The sequence below is a fragment of the Nasonia vitripennis genome (genome assembly GCF_009193385.2).
Source record: "Nasonia vitripennis strain AsymCx chromosome 1 unlocalized genomic scaffold, Nvit_psr_1.1 chr1_random0003, whole genome shotgun sequence".
Taxonomy (NCBI): domain Eukaryota; kingdom Metazoa; phylum Arthropoda; class Insecta; order Hymenoptera; family Pteromalidae; genus Nasonia; species Nasonia vitripennis.
The window spans coordinates 741,805-755,189 of record NW_022279589.1 but is presented as its reverse complement, the minus strand read 5'-3'; the positions used below and the strand labels follow the sequence as shown (position 1 = coordinate 755,189).

General features: G+C 34.9%; 2 protein-coding genes across 26 annotated transcripts in view; one reads left to right on the top strand and one right to left on the bottom strand.

The window, feature by feature from the left end:
• LOC100115682 (sodium/potassium/calcium exchanger Nckx30C) overlaps nucleotides 1-13,385 on the top strand; it is a 570,283-nt gene that overhangs the window by 191,325 nt on the left and 365,573 nt on the right. The gene's annotated exons all lie outside the window — the stretch shown is intronic.
• The window catches only part of LOC116417614 (histone-lysine N-methyltransferase KMT5B-like), a 144,680-nt gene continuing 141,898 nt past the window's right edge, over nucleotides 10,604-13,385 (bottom strand). The window contains exons 3-4 of the mRNA XM_031931547.2: nucleotides 11,479-11,870; nucleotides 10,604-10,869 (exon numbers count right to left, since the gene is read on the bottom strand). Of these exons, the coding sequence (XP_031787407.1) occupies nucleotides 10,676-10,869; nucleotides 11,479-11,870 (586 nt within the window). The 3' untranslated portion in view covers nucleotides 10,604-10,675. The remainder of the gene's footprint in view (nucleotides 10,870-11,478; nucleotides 11,871-13,385) is intronic.

Sequence of the window (13,385 nt, the reverse complement as noted above, 5' to 3'; positions counted from 1 at the left end):
GGCGGGAGTTGCAGTGGCTAACCACTGCCGGACGCAGGAAGTATTTCACTGTTTGTTTCCTAAGAAAAATGTTTAACACAGCCGTACCATCATACGTACTGGCATACTTTGACTTTCGCGTGACACTTCGGCCTGTTAGGGGGGAGGTGATACCTCTGGATATTCCGACATTCGCGACGGAGACGCTGAGGAACTCGTTTCATATCAGCGCCTCATACCTATGGAACAACCTGCCATCTCACATTCGTAACACTACATCTGTCTCAGGTTTCAAGAGACTAGCTAAAGAGCACTTTCTTGAGCTTGAAAACACAAACACTTGAATTCGCTTGTACACATTCGCTCAAACGCACACACACACACGCCTGTACACACTCACGCAAACGCACACACTCACACACTCTCGCTTGACCCATCTTCACATTATCATACTTTCACAATACACATTTTTGCTGTACTACTATTGCTGCTGTATACAATTTATCGTACAACATATTGTACGTCAAATAAATCTAATCTAATCTAATCTAATCTCTCTCTCTCTCCCTGTCTATCTGCCTGTCTCTCTCTCTCTCTCTCTCTCTCTCTCTCTCTGAGCTAAAATCACTTTTTCACTTTTGTGTCGAATGCCTTAGCGAGCAAATAAAATAATACAAAGGTCGTCAAAAGCTCAAGGAGTCAAGCTTGAGTCAAAATTTGAAGATTTTTGGAAGTATAAGTACGAATAACTTTTTTAACTTAGAGAAGACCTATTCCATAATTCTTTACCACTTTTTTAATAATGAGTTCAGTCTTTCTGGTCACTTTATTCGTTCTAGCCTCAAGACATTGATTTTTGATAAAATTTGTCAGTTGCCACAATTTTTCTTAGCAACTGCTTGAAAAAAGAAGTTAAATTTTAGTAGCGATCTTCAAGACATATACCTATTCCAAAAGTAAACGTTACATGTGTATATATTTTATGAAGGAAAAAATAATGTGTGTGTATGTATGTGTATCGTATATACATACCCATTTACTTTAGATTCTAAAAGAAACATGTCCTGATGATCTTTACAAAATTTCAGCCTGTTTAGATGAGTAGTTATTGAGAAAGGTTGTGGCAACTTACAAATTTTATCAAAAACCAATGTTTAGAGGCTGTGACGATAACTGTGACCGGAAGCACTATATTCATTAGAGTGTCCCTTATTTCCCAAACTGACTCTAGCGAAGAGTGAGGGCTCAAATCGAAAGTTTGTCATAAAAAAAATATGTTTACAATTTTTTCAAATTTTTTTTGGCCCTTCTACCCGTGCCTCTCCTCGCCTTACTTTGCACGAAAAGTAGTCATTGTTCAGCAGTATACACTTCATTTCTGGGGTCATAAATGAAAAATCCAGATTACTAGGATTATAGTACGGAAAAAGAGCTTTAGTTAAAAAAAAACAATTGTTAAAAATGGTTGTCTAGATAAAAAGTTGTCTGCGTTAAAAAAAAAGCAAAAAGTCATAAAAATCGCAAACTTGAAAAATTAATAGTAGATCACATACCTCGGCCAGTAAAATAAGAAATGTTTGAGATAACATATAATTGTCGGTCAAGGCAAAGGCAAGGTTAATGAACATGTGACCTGAGACTTTCGTTTTTTACTGGCCTAGATGTGTATTCTATTTTTCTGCTCGACGTCACTGGAAAGTGGCAATGTCGTTTTATGCAGCGGCCAGAAAGTTGGCGCTTCCCGGACGGAGGGAAGAAAACAATTTTTTTCCTATTTTAAAATGCTTGTAACTTTTGATCCCAACAGTCATTTTTACGTACCAAAAGTTAAATGAAAGCTCGTATCTTGTACTTATATCTCAAAAGTTTACTTTACTAGAGTTTGAACAGCGCGCGTTGCGCGCCCTAAGCTAGAAGACGTTTAGACTTGCTGACTTAGATGCATGCGCACTAGATGAGCCAATCACATAACGTCTATCTTGGCTTCACAACATATGGTCATGACTTTTTTATATATCGAAACACTTAAGTGGCTGGTTAGCTATATATGTAGTAAACACAAAGGTCAAAGAACAGCCGTAATTGATATCATGTATATAGCTAACCAGCAATCAAAATATTAATGTAAACGTTTGAGATATAAATACAAGATAAGAGCTTTCATTTAACTTTTGGTGAATAAAAATGAACGCTTGGATCAAAAGTTACAAACATTTTAAAATAGGGAAGAAATCGTTAAATTTTTCAAAAATCGTTATTTTTATGATTTTTTCCTTTTTTAAACGCAGATAACTTTTTACCTGTTAGACAACCATTTTTAACGATTTTTTTTTCAAATTGAAGCTGTTTTCCCGTACTATAATCCTAGTAATACAGATTTCTCAATTAAAATATTTTTACGTATTAAAAACATCCAAAAAAATTTCGAAAAAATTGAAAATCTATTTTTTTATGACAAACTTTCGATTTGAGTCCTACGCTCTTCGCTAGAGTCAGTTTGGAAAAGAAGAGATACCCTAATATTCATAATTAAAAAGTAGTAAATTAGGGCGAATATATCTACTTTGAGTAGAAAAGTTGTTTATATTTATGCTTAGAAGAAATTATTTTTCAAAATGATAATATTTTGCGATTTTTCGATTTCAACACAAACTTGACTCCTTAAGGGGGTGTGGGAGCTAATGCTTCCCAAATCTGCTACGAGGTATTTCGTATTTCAAATGCCAAAAAAACTACAAGTCTAATTAACTTTTTCTTTCAGTAGAATGATTCATTAAAATAAATGGAATAGCTTTGTGCTGTTTATATTGGCGGAAATTCCAATAATAAAACGTTTACTAGTACTACTTAGTTATAAGGTTAGCGCTAAGATCACGCTGGAGACGTGAGAACACCCATTAGTATTTTAAAACTTATTGGAAAACCAATAGTTCAATTGACAATTTCTTGAAAGTAGAATAATTCTTTGAATAAAACACTATTACACTGCGGTATTGGTTTCACATTACACGTTTTATATACAAATTTTCATAGACCAGAAAAACAGTGGCATTTGAAATATGAAATACCTCGTGGCGTATTTGGGAAGCTTTAGATCCCACATCCTCTTAAATGAGCTTCGGTTGATATAAATTTTTGGTGACTACGATCGTTTTATTAGGTAACTAGAAAGAATATGAATGAAGTCATGTAATGATTTGTAATAATTCAATTTGAAAGCTTTTTTTGATATAAAGATGGATTCGATGCAAATAATACCTTATTTCAGTGTAATTAACGTAGTTAAAGTATTTTTATTTCCTAACAAAAATTAAAGATAAAGCACTTAAACAATTTATTTTGTATTACAGCTCAACGAAACCATCGAAGGGGCTGGACTTCAGAGGAAGATAGGGATTTTGAAATCGCTTTCAGCGAAGAATTAAGTCATAAAAAATACGCGTCGCAAAAAAAGATGTACGAAGTAATTCAAAATTTCCCTAGTCTTGCGAAAAGAGACGTAGCGTCACTAAGGTCCAAATTTCAATAATACTTTTAAAAAAATGCAAAATAAATTGAATCATCGTTCGAACCACAAATACATTTTAAGTAACTAGTTAGTCTTATTAAATTATTCACTAAGCATCATACAAAAAAAAAATCTACGTCAAGTTTGTGATTTGTCTTATGACACTGCATAACCAAATAATTGCAACTTTTATCATTAAAAGTGAATGATGGATTAGATTATATCTTTAAAGCTGCAATTTGGTAAGACAGTTCATCGTTACAATAGACTCAATAGCCAATTAAGATAGTTGTTTATTGATTAAAATTCTTTTTATGAAAATAAAGATAAGATCAGGATAAAATTATATATCCTTCAAATAGGTCATAGGAAGTATGTGATTAAACTTTAAGATTTAAAGATAATTATAATCGATTTAAAACCAAATCGTAAGCTTTAATTTTTGTAATAAGTGACGTATTGTGATGACTAGAATCCCAATCCAAAATCTAAGTATAATTTTCAACGTATTTTATACGTTTAAATATGTATTTTCCCACACTTGACAAATTATATTGTTCCTATTAGATTTAAGTACAATTTTCTACGTATTTCATACGTTTTCAAATGCATTAAGGACAATTCAGCGGTAACTAGTACGCCAAGAATCAAAACTAAATATGCAATATGATACTATACTGTGAATGTAAAATCTTTAAGATTCAAAGATAATTATAAGTATTTTTTTTTTTTACATGGCATTTGGAACTCGAAAGTTCATCGCCTCATCTACGCAAGCCTTCCACGCTGCCCTATCTTGTGTCAACCCCACCCAAGATGCACCTCTCCGATCGACACCCACCCGTCCTATTTCTACTAGATCCGCTTTTACGTTGTCCTCCCATCTACGTCTAGGTCTACCTAGAGGTCGCGTTACCATCGGCCTGCCCTTTATGACACGCGCTGCCGTACGGTCGTGTCCCATTCTCGCTACGTGCCCTGCCCATCCCAATCTGCGCGATTTTATTATTCTGTTAATATTTGGTGACGCGTACAGATTGTGTAACTCATCTTTGTGTAGTCTCCTCCATTCCCCGGTTTCCTCATCTTTCTTCGGCCCGTATATTTTTCGAAAAACTTTATTTTCAAATACCCTAAAACGGTTGTCCGCCTGCTTAGTGAGAGCCCACGTTTCAGAACCACCGGCAGTATTGTTGTCCTGTATATTCTTATTTTAACGTTTTTAGACAACAGCCTCGACTTAAGTAAATTACTCACGGCGTAGAAGCAAGCATTACCCGAATGGAGTCTCTTATTTATTTCGACATTAATCTCGTTTCTATCATTTATGGTCGTACCCAGATACCTGAATTCGCTAACCTTTTCAAAAGTAAAATTCCCAACTCTGAGATCTTCCTCCCCTCTGCAGATCCCTAGCTTATCCACAATCATGTACTTTGTTTTTGATTCACTCACTTCTAACCCTGTATACTCCACCGCTTTTATGAGGATTTCCGCGTATCTTGCTACCGTTTCCCTACAATCCCCTAGTATATCCAAATCATCTGCGTAGCCTAGTATCTGCGTAGTTCCATTAAGCGTTGCGCCCAGCTGGCTAACCTGCAGTTTTCTAACGGCATACTCTAACGTTAAGTTGAACAGCACCGTAGAGAGCCCATCCCCTTGTTTTAAACCATCGCGTATCATGAAGGGTTCTGATACATTACCGCCTACTCGGACCTTTCCCATGCTTCCGTTCAGACATATTTGAATTAATCTCACGAGTTTTTTCGGTACACCGAGAGGTACTAGAATTTGATACATTTTGGTTCGCTTAATAGAGTCGTACGCTTTCTTAAAATCTATAAATAGTTGGTGTATGGTTTCGCAAAATTCCCACTTTTTCTCGAACAACTGTCTTATGGTAAACATTTGATCGCTCGTCGATCTGTTGCGCCGAAATCCGCACTGATAATCTCCTACTATATCTTCCGCGAATGGAGTGAGTCTAGCTTGTATTACGTTTGACAGAACTTTGTAGCACGTTGCTAAATGTGAAATACCCCTATAGTTATTGCAGTCTGTCTTATCCCCCTTTTTAAAAATCGGTATAATGATAGATTCCTTCCAATTTTAGGGGATTGTTTCATTTTTCCAGATGGCACATACTAGTTTATAGATTTTCAAAGTGAGCTCGACACCCCCATATTTGAGTAACTCAGCTGGTATAGAGTCATTTCCCGCGGCTTTGTTGTTTTTTAGTTTTTTAATCGCGGCCTCTACTTCTTGGTAGCTTGGTTCCTCCACGTGGGGTTCAGCAGTGTGAACTTCGTCCCCTAATTCTTCGCTATTTTCGTGCACGTTTAATAATTTATTGAAATAATTTTTCCACAGCGACAGTAATTCGTTGTCATTTGTTACGAGGTCCCCGTTTTCGTCCTTCATCAATTGCGCTCTACTCCTAAAACCCTTTCCGATGGCGTTAATCCCTCTGTACATTTCGCGGGGGTTATTTTCCTTACTGTTAGTTTCTATTCTCTTAATAAGATTCTTTTGATACTCCCGCTTCTTATTTCTGTAGATCGCGCTCGTCCGTTTCCTTACGTTAGAATACTCTTCTACGGTCCTATCGGTTCTATTTTGTAAGCTATCTAATTTAGCCTTTTTTGCGCCTTTCAAACCAGAATTCGCACTCTTCGTCAAACCATGGTTTGCTCTTTGGCTTTTTCTTTTTACCCAGTACTTTGTTCGCGGCCTCTTTTACCGTTTTTTCGATGTCCCCCCATAAGCTATTCGGTTCGTCATTCCCCTCCGGCGATGTGTTTGCTTCAAGTGCCTGAAACCTGTTATTAATTTCTATCTGGTACCTAATTCGCTCTGTTCTATCTCGTAGTTTCTCAATATCGAAGCTTTCTACCTTGTTTGCTCGCTTACTATTTTGATTCGCTACTAGTCTAGCTCTTAATTTGGCTACTACTAGGAAGTGGTCCGAGTCGCTATCTGCCCCTCTGTAAGCCCTTACGTCAAGAACATTAGTATGACGTCTTTTTTTAATGAGGAAATGATCAATTTGGTTCTGTGTGGCCCCGTCCGGCGATGTCCACGTTGCCTTGTGTATGTTCTTGTGCTTAAAACACGTAGTTTTGATTATAAGATCTTTTGCCGCCGCGAAATTTATGACCCTAATACCATTATCATTGCTGGCTTCGTGCAGGCTTTCCTTACCTATAGTAGGCCTAAACATTTCCTTCCTACCTATTTTAGCATTGAAATCGCCTAATACTATTCGTGTGTCGTAAGAGGCGAACTGGTCGATTACCTGCTCTAAAGTTTCGTAATAGAGATCCTTAGCTTCTTCTTCTTTGTCCTCCGTAGGACAGTGTACATTAATAAATACATATCTATACCATTCACCTTCGATAATGATGTACGAGAGCCTATCATTGACGGATTTGAAACTTTTAACCGAATGTATGATGCTTTTGCTTACGAGAAATCCGGTGCCTAGAGTTCCCCCACTCCCGGCCCCATACAGGTACGTGAAGTTACCCGATGCTGGTACTCCACCATCTGGCCACCGCGATTCCTGTATTGCTACCAAATCTAGATTGTACCTATCAGCTTCCTTTACGAGTTCTTTAAACGCACCTGCTCTGTATAGACTGCGAACATTCCAAGTTCCGACCCTTAAGTCCCTTTTGGTTCGGATTTGATTTTTTTGAGCCATGATGTTATGTTAAACCCGCGCGCTTCGGATCCTGTCCGATCGCAGGTGAGTCCACCGTTCTAGAGGTGATAACCCCCATACCTCTCTAGAACTAAGTATGAGAGCTTTCCGACTTTGACGAGGACAGTGTCAATTCGTCGTCAGACACACTACGGTTTCATTCTCACATCCTAACGCCCCCCTGCAAGGCAGCGCGCCTTCGCTGGCATCGTTAATGTGTGATGAAAGAGATAGATTGAGAGATAAGAGATAATGTGAAGTGTTTTTGTTGTTGTGGTGCTTGCGTAGTGTTTCTAGATGAATGCGTTCGACAGTGTGGGCTCATCACACCCACGCCTGTTCCTATCGGCTGTCCGCGGCTGCTTATTCAATTTATTCGCAGCTAACCTCTTTCTCAGGGGCTGTTCCTCTATCCGCAACCTAAGGACGCGCTGTGTAGTGGTGATAGACACCCACCCGTCCGATCTGGACGACAACGCCCAAGACCCGCTTAGGATAGCGGCATTGTAACAGGATAATTATAAGTATTTATAGATTAAATCATAGAATTTAATTTTTGTAATAACTTACGCATTGTAAAGACTAAGGATTCTAATCCTAAACTCGAGTATTATTTAAAATGTTATTTTATACGTTTTGATATGTGGTTTTTCACAATTGAAAAATTATCCTACTACTATTAGACTTAAGTACAATTATCTACGTATTCCATACGTTTTCGAATGTATTTTTTTAGAGTTGTACAAATATCATTTATTTAATAAAATGTTTTTTTTGCACATATTATTTAAGCACTTATTTTATCTATAAATTAAAAATATATTTATGACACGCCGTGGCGTAAACCTCGATTTACCGCACGCTCGTGCAAAAATGCACTCGCTATATCTCGGTTTACGCACGTTGTGTCATAAAATATCGTACAATACTAGGGGAGTAAAGGAATTCACCCTCGTAGGGACGTGATAAGTCCCCACGAGGGTGAAACTACTTTACCGCACTAGTATCGTAATAGACTATTTACATTTTCAGGAAAATCCAGCAGTACCCACTACGTCGAGAATTAAAATTGAATATAAGAGCCCGTTATATGTGAGACGATGAAAATAATGGATTAAAATAGCTCGTATATAATTTCTTTGAATGTTAAAATTGTAGCGGGACCCTGACGAACAAAGAAGTGTCGTAAAGTCGACTTTATAACAAGAAGTTAGCGTTCGCGATTCCCTCGAAAAAGCAAGTGACGAAAAACGTACGATCCAACCACGCTAGCAATGAGGGAACCTGCTTACACATGTAAATGTTTATACCTAGCCGCATAGTATGATATGCACACATATCACGGTACCTTTAAATAAGATATGCAGCCTTCGTGTATCGCGTAGTGAGGTACTGATATTAGCTAGTAAAAGTAAAAAAGAAAAAGACGACTCAAACTATTTTCCATAACTTAAAGCAATATCCAAAAAATTAATCATGACAAAATTTAATTTAAATAATTGAATCTGACATAACTCATACTTAAAAATCAGTAAGTAAATAAAAAATGATTGCTGAATATTAAATTAAAACAGAATCACCGTCCGTATTTCCTATTATTTAAATCGCTCTAAGGTATTAAACTCGATGCATAGGCAATGTAAGCGCTTATCCACGAACCTTCAAGTTTTATCCGCATGAGTATACTTTCAACAATCAAACAAATTTGAAAAAAGGAATAAGAAATTATTTTGATGATAAATATCTAAATATATCCTAGAAATGATTAAAATTTTAAAACCAAACGAGAAATTTACTAATCTCATTCACTAAAAGCGAAAATTTTTATTGAATTGTACAATCCAACAAATCTATAAAAAGCAATGTGTTTCTTACCCTTTTTCACATAGATTAAGATGCTATAAGCTACTCGCTTTATTTTTATCAAGTAATAGTTCAAATCTATCATTTATAGAATAGTTTTAGATCAAAATATCGACTAGATGTATAAGAAGCCATTTGTTCAATATTGTGTCTTATACCCATAAAATATGGTGTCTTAAACAGCTCGCGTAGACTTTATTAATACTTGAACATCTACCTATATCTATGAGAAAATATTGACTTCTCACGCATATCAAAAGACATAGTAAGTATGATTTCTTTATCCTTTTTTTCAAGTCGATTAATTCACAAAATCTAGGAAATGAAATCCGTTTTATACCTAATCCAGAATCATAGATTAAGATGTTATAAGCTACTTACTCTTATTTTAGTGGTGCTTATGTATTGAATAAATGTAATTAGGTACAAAATCACTCGCTGTGCCATATTTACCCGAACCTTTTTTACGTTACTTTTCAGATTAAGATTAGAGTTAGATCTGTTGGCTATTTTGGACTTTCACTATTACTGTCTTAGGGATACGATTCTATACAGAGAAATATATTCTGCTGCAAATCGCCTACTTCTATGAAAGATTATTGATTTTTCACTTTGATTCGGAGACATAGGTTTCGGTCTAATTAGCAACTTCTTAAATTCTTTTTTAATGAATAAGTATATTAACGCTAATATTCACGAAATAAGTTGTGATTAAACCCTTTACTTATTCTATAAAATGGAGTTCATTTATTACCGTGATTCATTTTTACATTAATTCAAAGTCATTGATCATGGTATGATAAGCGAGTGTTTTCTATTATTACCTAGAGGATGAATATAATCTTGTACTAAGAAACTTTTTTTATACACTCTCCTAGATTAATGAGAAATACTTAACTTCTTACGTATTTTAAGAGACATTGATTTAGGTAAAATTTCTTAGCCAACATTCTGCTAACTATTTTACCAACTGAGACGGGACCTTGGCCATTTAAATTATTTGTACTTACTTTTCAGTCTAATACACTTATATTATTTCACCACTCTTGCAATTGCTATTGATTTGGCAGAATGGGAGTTACAAAACCGTTTTGACCTTGAAATCGCATAAAAATCCTTCATTTTTTTTGCCGACCATTTTACCCTCTTAAATATGATCGCGGCAATTCAAACTATAGTACATACTTTTCAACTGTATACCTCCATACTTCTTCGTCATTTTCTGCCATATTTGGCATGTGTATAATCCATGTTTAGAAGATAGGCGAGTGCCTTATGTGAAAAGCAAAACATTTCGCTTTCAGCGATGTTTTCTTATTTATGTTTTCAAAACAATAAAGCATTTGACATAGTCTGCATAACGCCAAATAAATAGCTATTGATTCTTATATTTGTAAGGCTTGAGCCTAAAAGTTGATATAATTTCTGTGGATTTAAGAAATTAATTAATAGATTTAATTAGGTACGTTTTGGGATTTCTTGGATCTTAGGATCAAGGATCGTGTGATGGCAGAAAAGTGTAGAAGTATTAATAAAAAAAGCATAAATCTAATGTATTAACGATAATATATTTTTCTTACAAAATGATCTGATTTACAACTTTTCTTACTATAAAATTGCTAATTTATTCCTAAAATTTCGTTGATAGTATTCATTGATAAGTCTGATAAGCTACTATTTACTACTTCTGACGATGTATTTGATGTACGATCTATACTACTATTCGACTTATTCATCTGTTCTCTAGATAATCGATCAAGTACAACAACTGCATTCTTTAGAGTTGCGGGTGTCTTTATTTGAAAATCTGGAACTAAAAAAAGTAATTTTAATAAATTTGGTACTGCAATATGAAAATTAAATAAAAAGTTGTTTAAAGTATACTGGTTCGTTGATCATGAAGAAGTTTTATGTTTTTGTATACTTTTAAGAAAATATCGTTTGATTTTCAAGCAGAGTCAGTGCGAAAAGTCGACTCTTCGCAAGTTCGATTGACTATTCAATTTTTTAAGTACAGGGTGCAGCGGTGCCTTTTTTACATACCACGAGTGCGAATGTTAGTGCAAGAGAGAAAGAGAGAGAGAGAGAGAGAGAGAGAGAGTTGAAGGAACAAGTAATTAGAAACCGAACGGGATCGGAGAATAAAGAGAGTTTAAGCGTATTTTTGAACGCTTCAATTTCAGATTTTCTGCTTCGTAATCCGAACGAAGTAATGTAGTTTATGGTGGAAACTTGTTGAAGATAAGCGGGAGAAGAATTTTGTTTGTAAGAAATAATAGGTCGGGATTTTTGGGCCTCTGATTTCCCGTTTATGACGACCACGAGACATCCCGTCAAAAGAGTAAAATTTTCTTACATAAAGGGATACAATTGTTTTGTCGAACTTATGTTAAAATTACTTTCAAAAATTCGCCAGACTCACCTTTTACATATTTGTTTTCTTTTTTGCATGTCATACATTCACATTCGCCTGTCTCGAAATATTCCAATTCGTAATTCCACGTTATTTCTTCTCCGACGTATATATTCCTTGTAGCTTGAAGACAGAGTTCTCCGTTCATTTTTAATGTATGCAATTTCGCATTTGGTTGACAGTCCTGGTTAACATATGATCCAGGACCTAGCCACAATTTTTGATTTTCTGAGTCACTTGTTCCAGACATGATCGAAAAATCTAAATGAGCGTTTGTTAAATACTCTAACTCTTTTTGAGTTAATTTAGTTGTATATCCATTTAAATACTTCAAAATGGCATTTTTGGGCCAAAATTTTGTAGCGCATACTTTGACACCCTGATTGACATTTTTAGAATACCTGTAAAATCAATTTTCTACGTATAGTTTTGGATGTCGAATGACTTATAAAAAGTGTGTACACATTTTGGATCACAATATAGCATACGTACCCTACTGAAAAAAATCACGTGATTAAAAGCGTGATTTTTTTAGTAGGGTAGTATACACATATATATATATATATATAAAGTATGATGTAATTCAATAATATTATCTTCATTGGTTTTTCAGAAAAAGAAACTACTTTTGTCCTGCTTTTTAGAGTCAAAACTACAAATCATTTTTATTCGAGAGAACTTTGTGAAATAGTTATGTTAAATTTTTAAAATATTTATATACAGAGATTTCTTGTGCTTATTATACGCATAACCATTAAATTAAATTTACAGTATTAGTATATTGTAAAAATACGTTGTCACTAAGCCATTAAAAAATATATTAAAAAATCTGTACATAAAAGATACTGTCAGATTATAAAATGCATATAATAACAAACTTATACTAATGAAAACTTGTTGCACTGATGTGTCTAAATCTCCATCGTCCACTCTACACTCGTCTGACAATGTCAAAAAGTCTTCATATGCAACATCTTGATTATGTACGACATCATTTTTATTGACACCATCATGAACTCACGCGATTATTGTCGCGAGTAATCGCGTGCGTTCTAGTGCGACTAGTCGCGCAATTTTTTTTTTTCAGTAGGGATTAAATGTAAAGCTAATGCTGCTTCATAAAATGAAGAATATACGATACCTTCTACAGTTCGTTTATTCTCAAATCACGTGGCACCTTTTACATGTAATAACAACATACGTAAGTAAAATAATTTACGTTTTTTAGGATCAATAAAATACTGATTAACTACTGATAACCTGATCAACTAAATAATGATTGGGAATTTAAATATATAATAAATCTCTAAAAAAAATTAACTTTTAAAAAAGTAAAAAGGTAAGGCGAGTTTGATATATTCCGCAACGAAATTACAGATAGAAAAGAACTGAGATGAATCAAACAAAGTTAAGTTTATTGTATTTAATCGTAATGAAGCAAGAAACAACTCTCAAGATAATTACTACGTAACTTGCCGTGCCCGTTTCATTGTACTTATGGTGTTTGTATGACGTTCTAATATATAAAAAGAAAACTTTAGTTGTTCACCAATAAACAAAAACTTGGCTTTGTTGGATTGATCTCATTGTCAGTTCTTTTCTATCCGTAATTTCGTTGCGGAATATATCAAACTCACCTTACCTTTTACTTTTTTAAAAGTTAATATTCTGTAGAGATTTCAATCCTCTTTAGTAAATTTTTTTGAGTATTTTATATTCAACGTCGTAAAAATTAAATATAAGCATTTTTAGCACCTTTTGACCACAGCTTTTTTGTAACATTTTTATCACTAATATGAAATCACTGATTGTTCTAATATACCCAATCCTTGAATTATTTCTACACCTAGACACCAAAAACCACGGTACGAACTACCCAGACGGCGTTATCGGCCACCCTGTACACCTAGACGCCG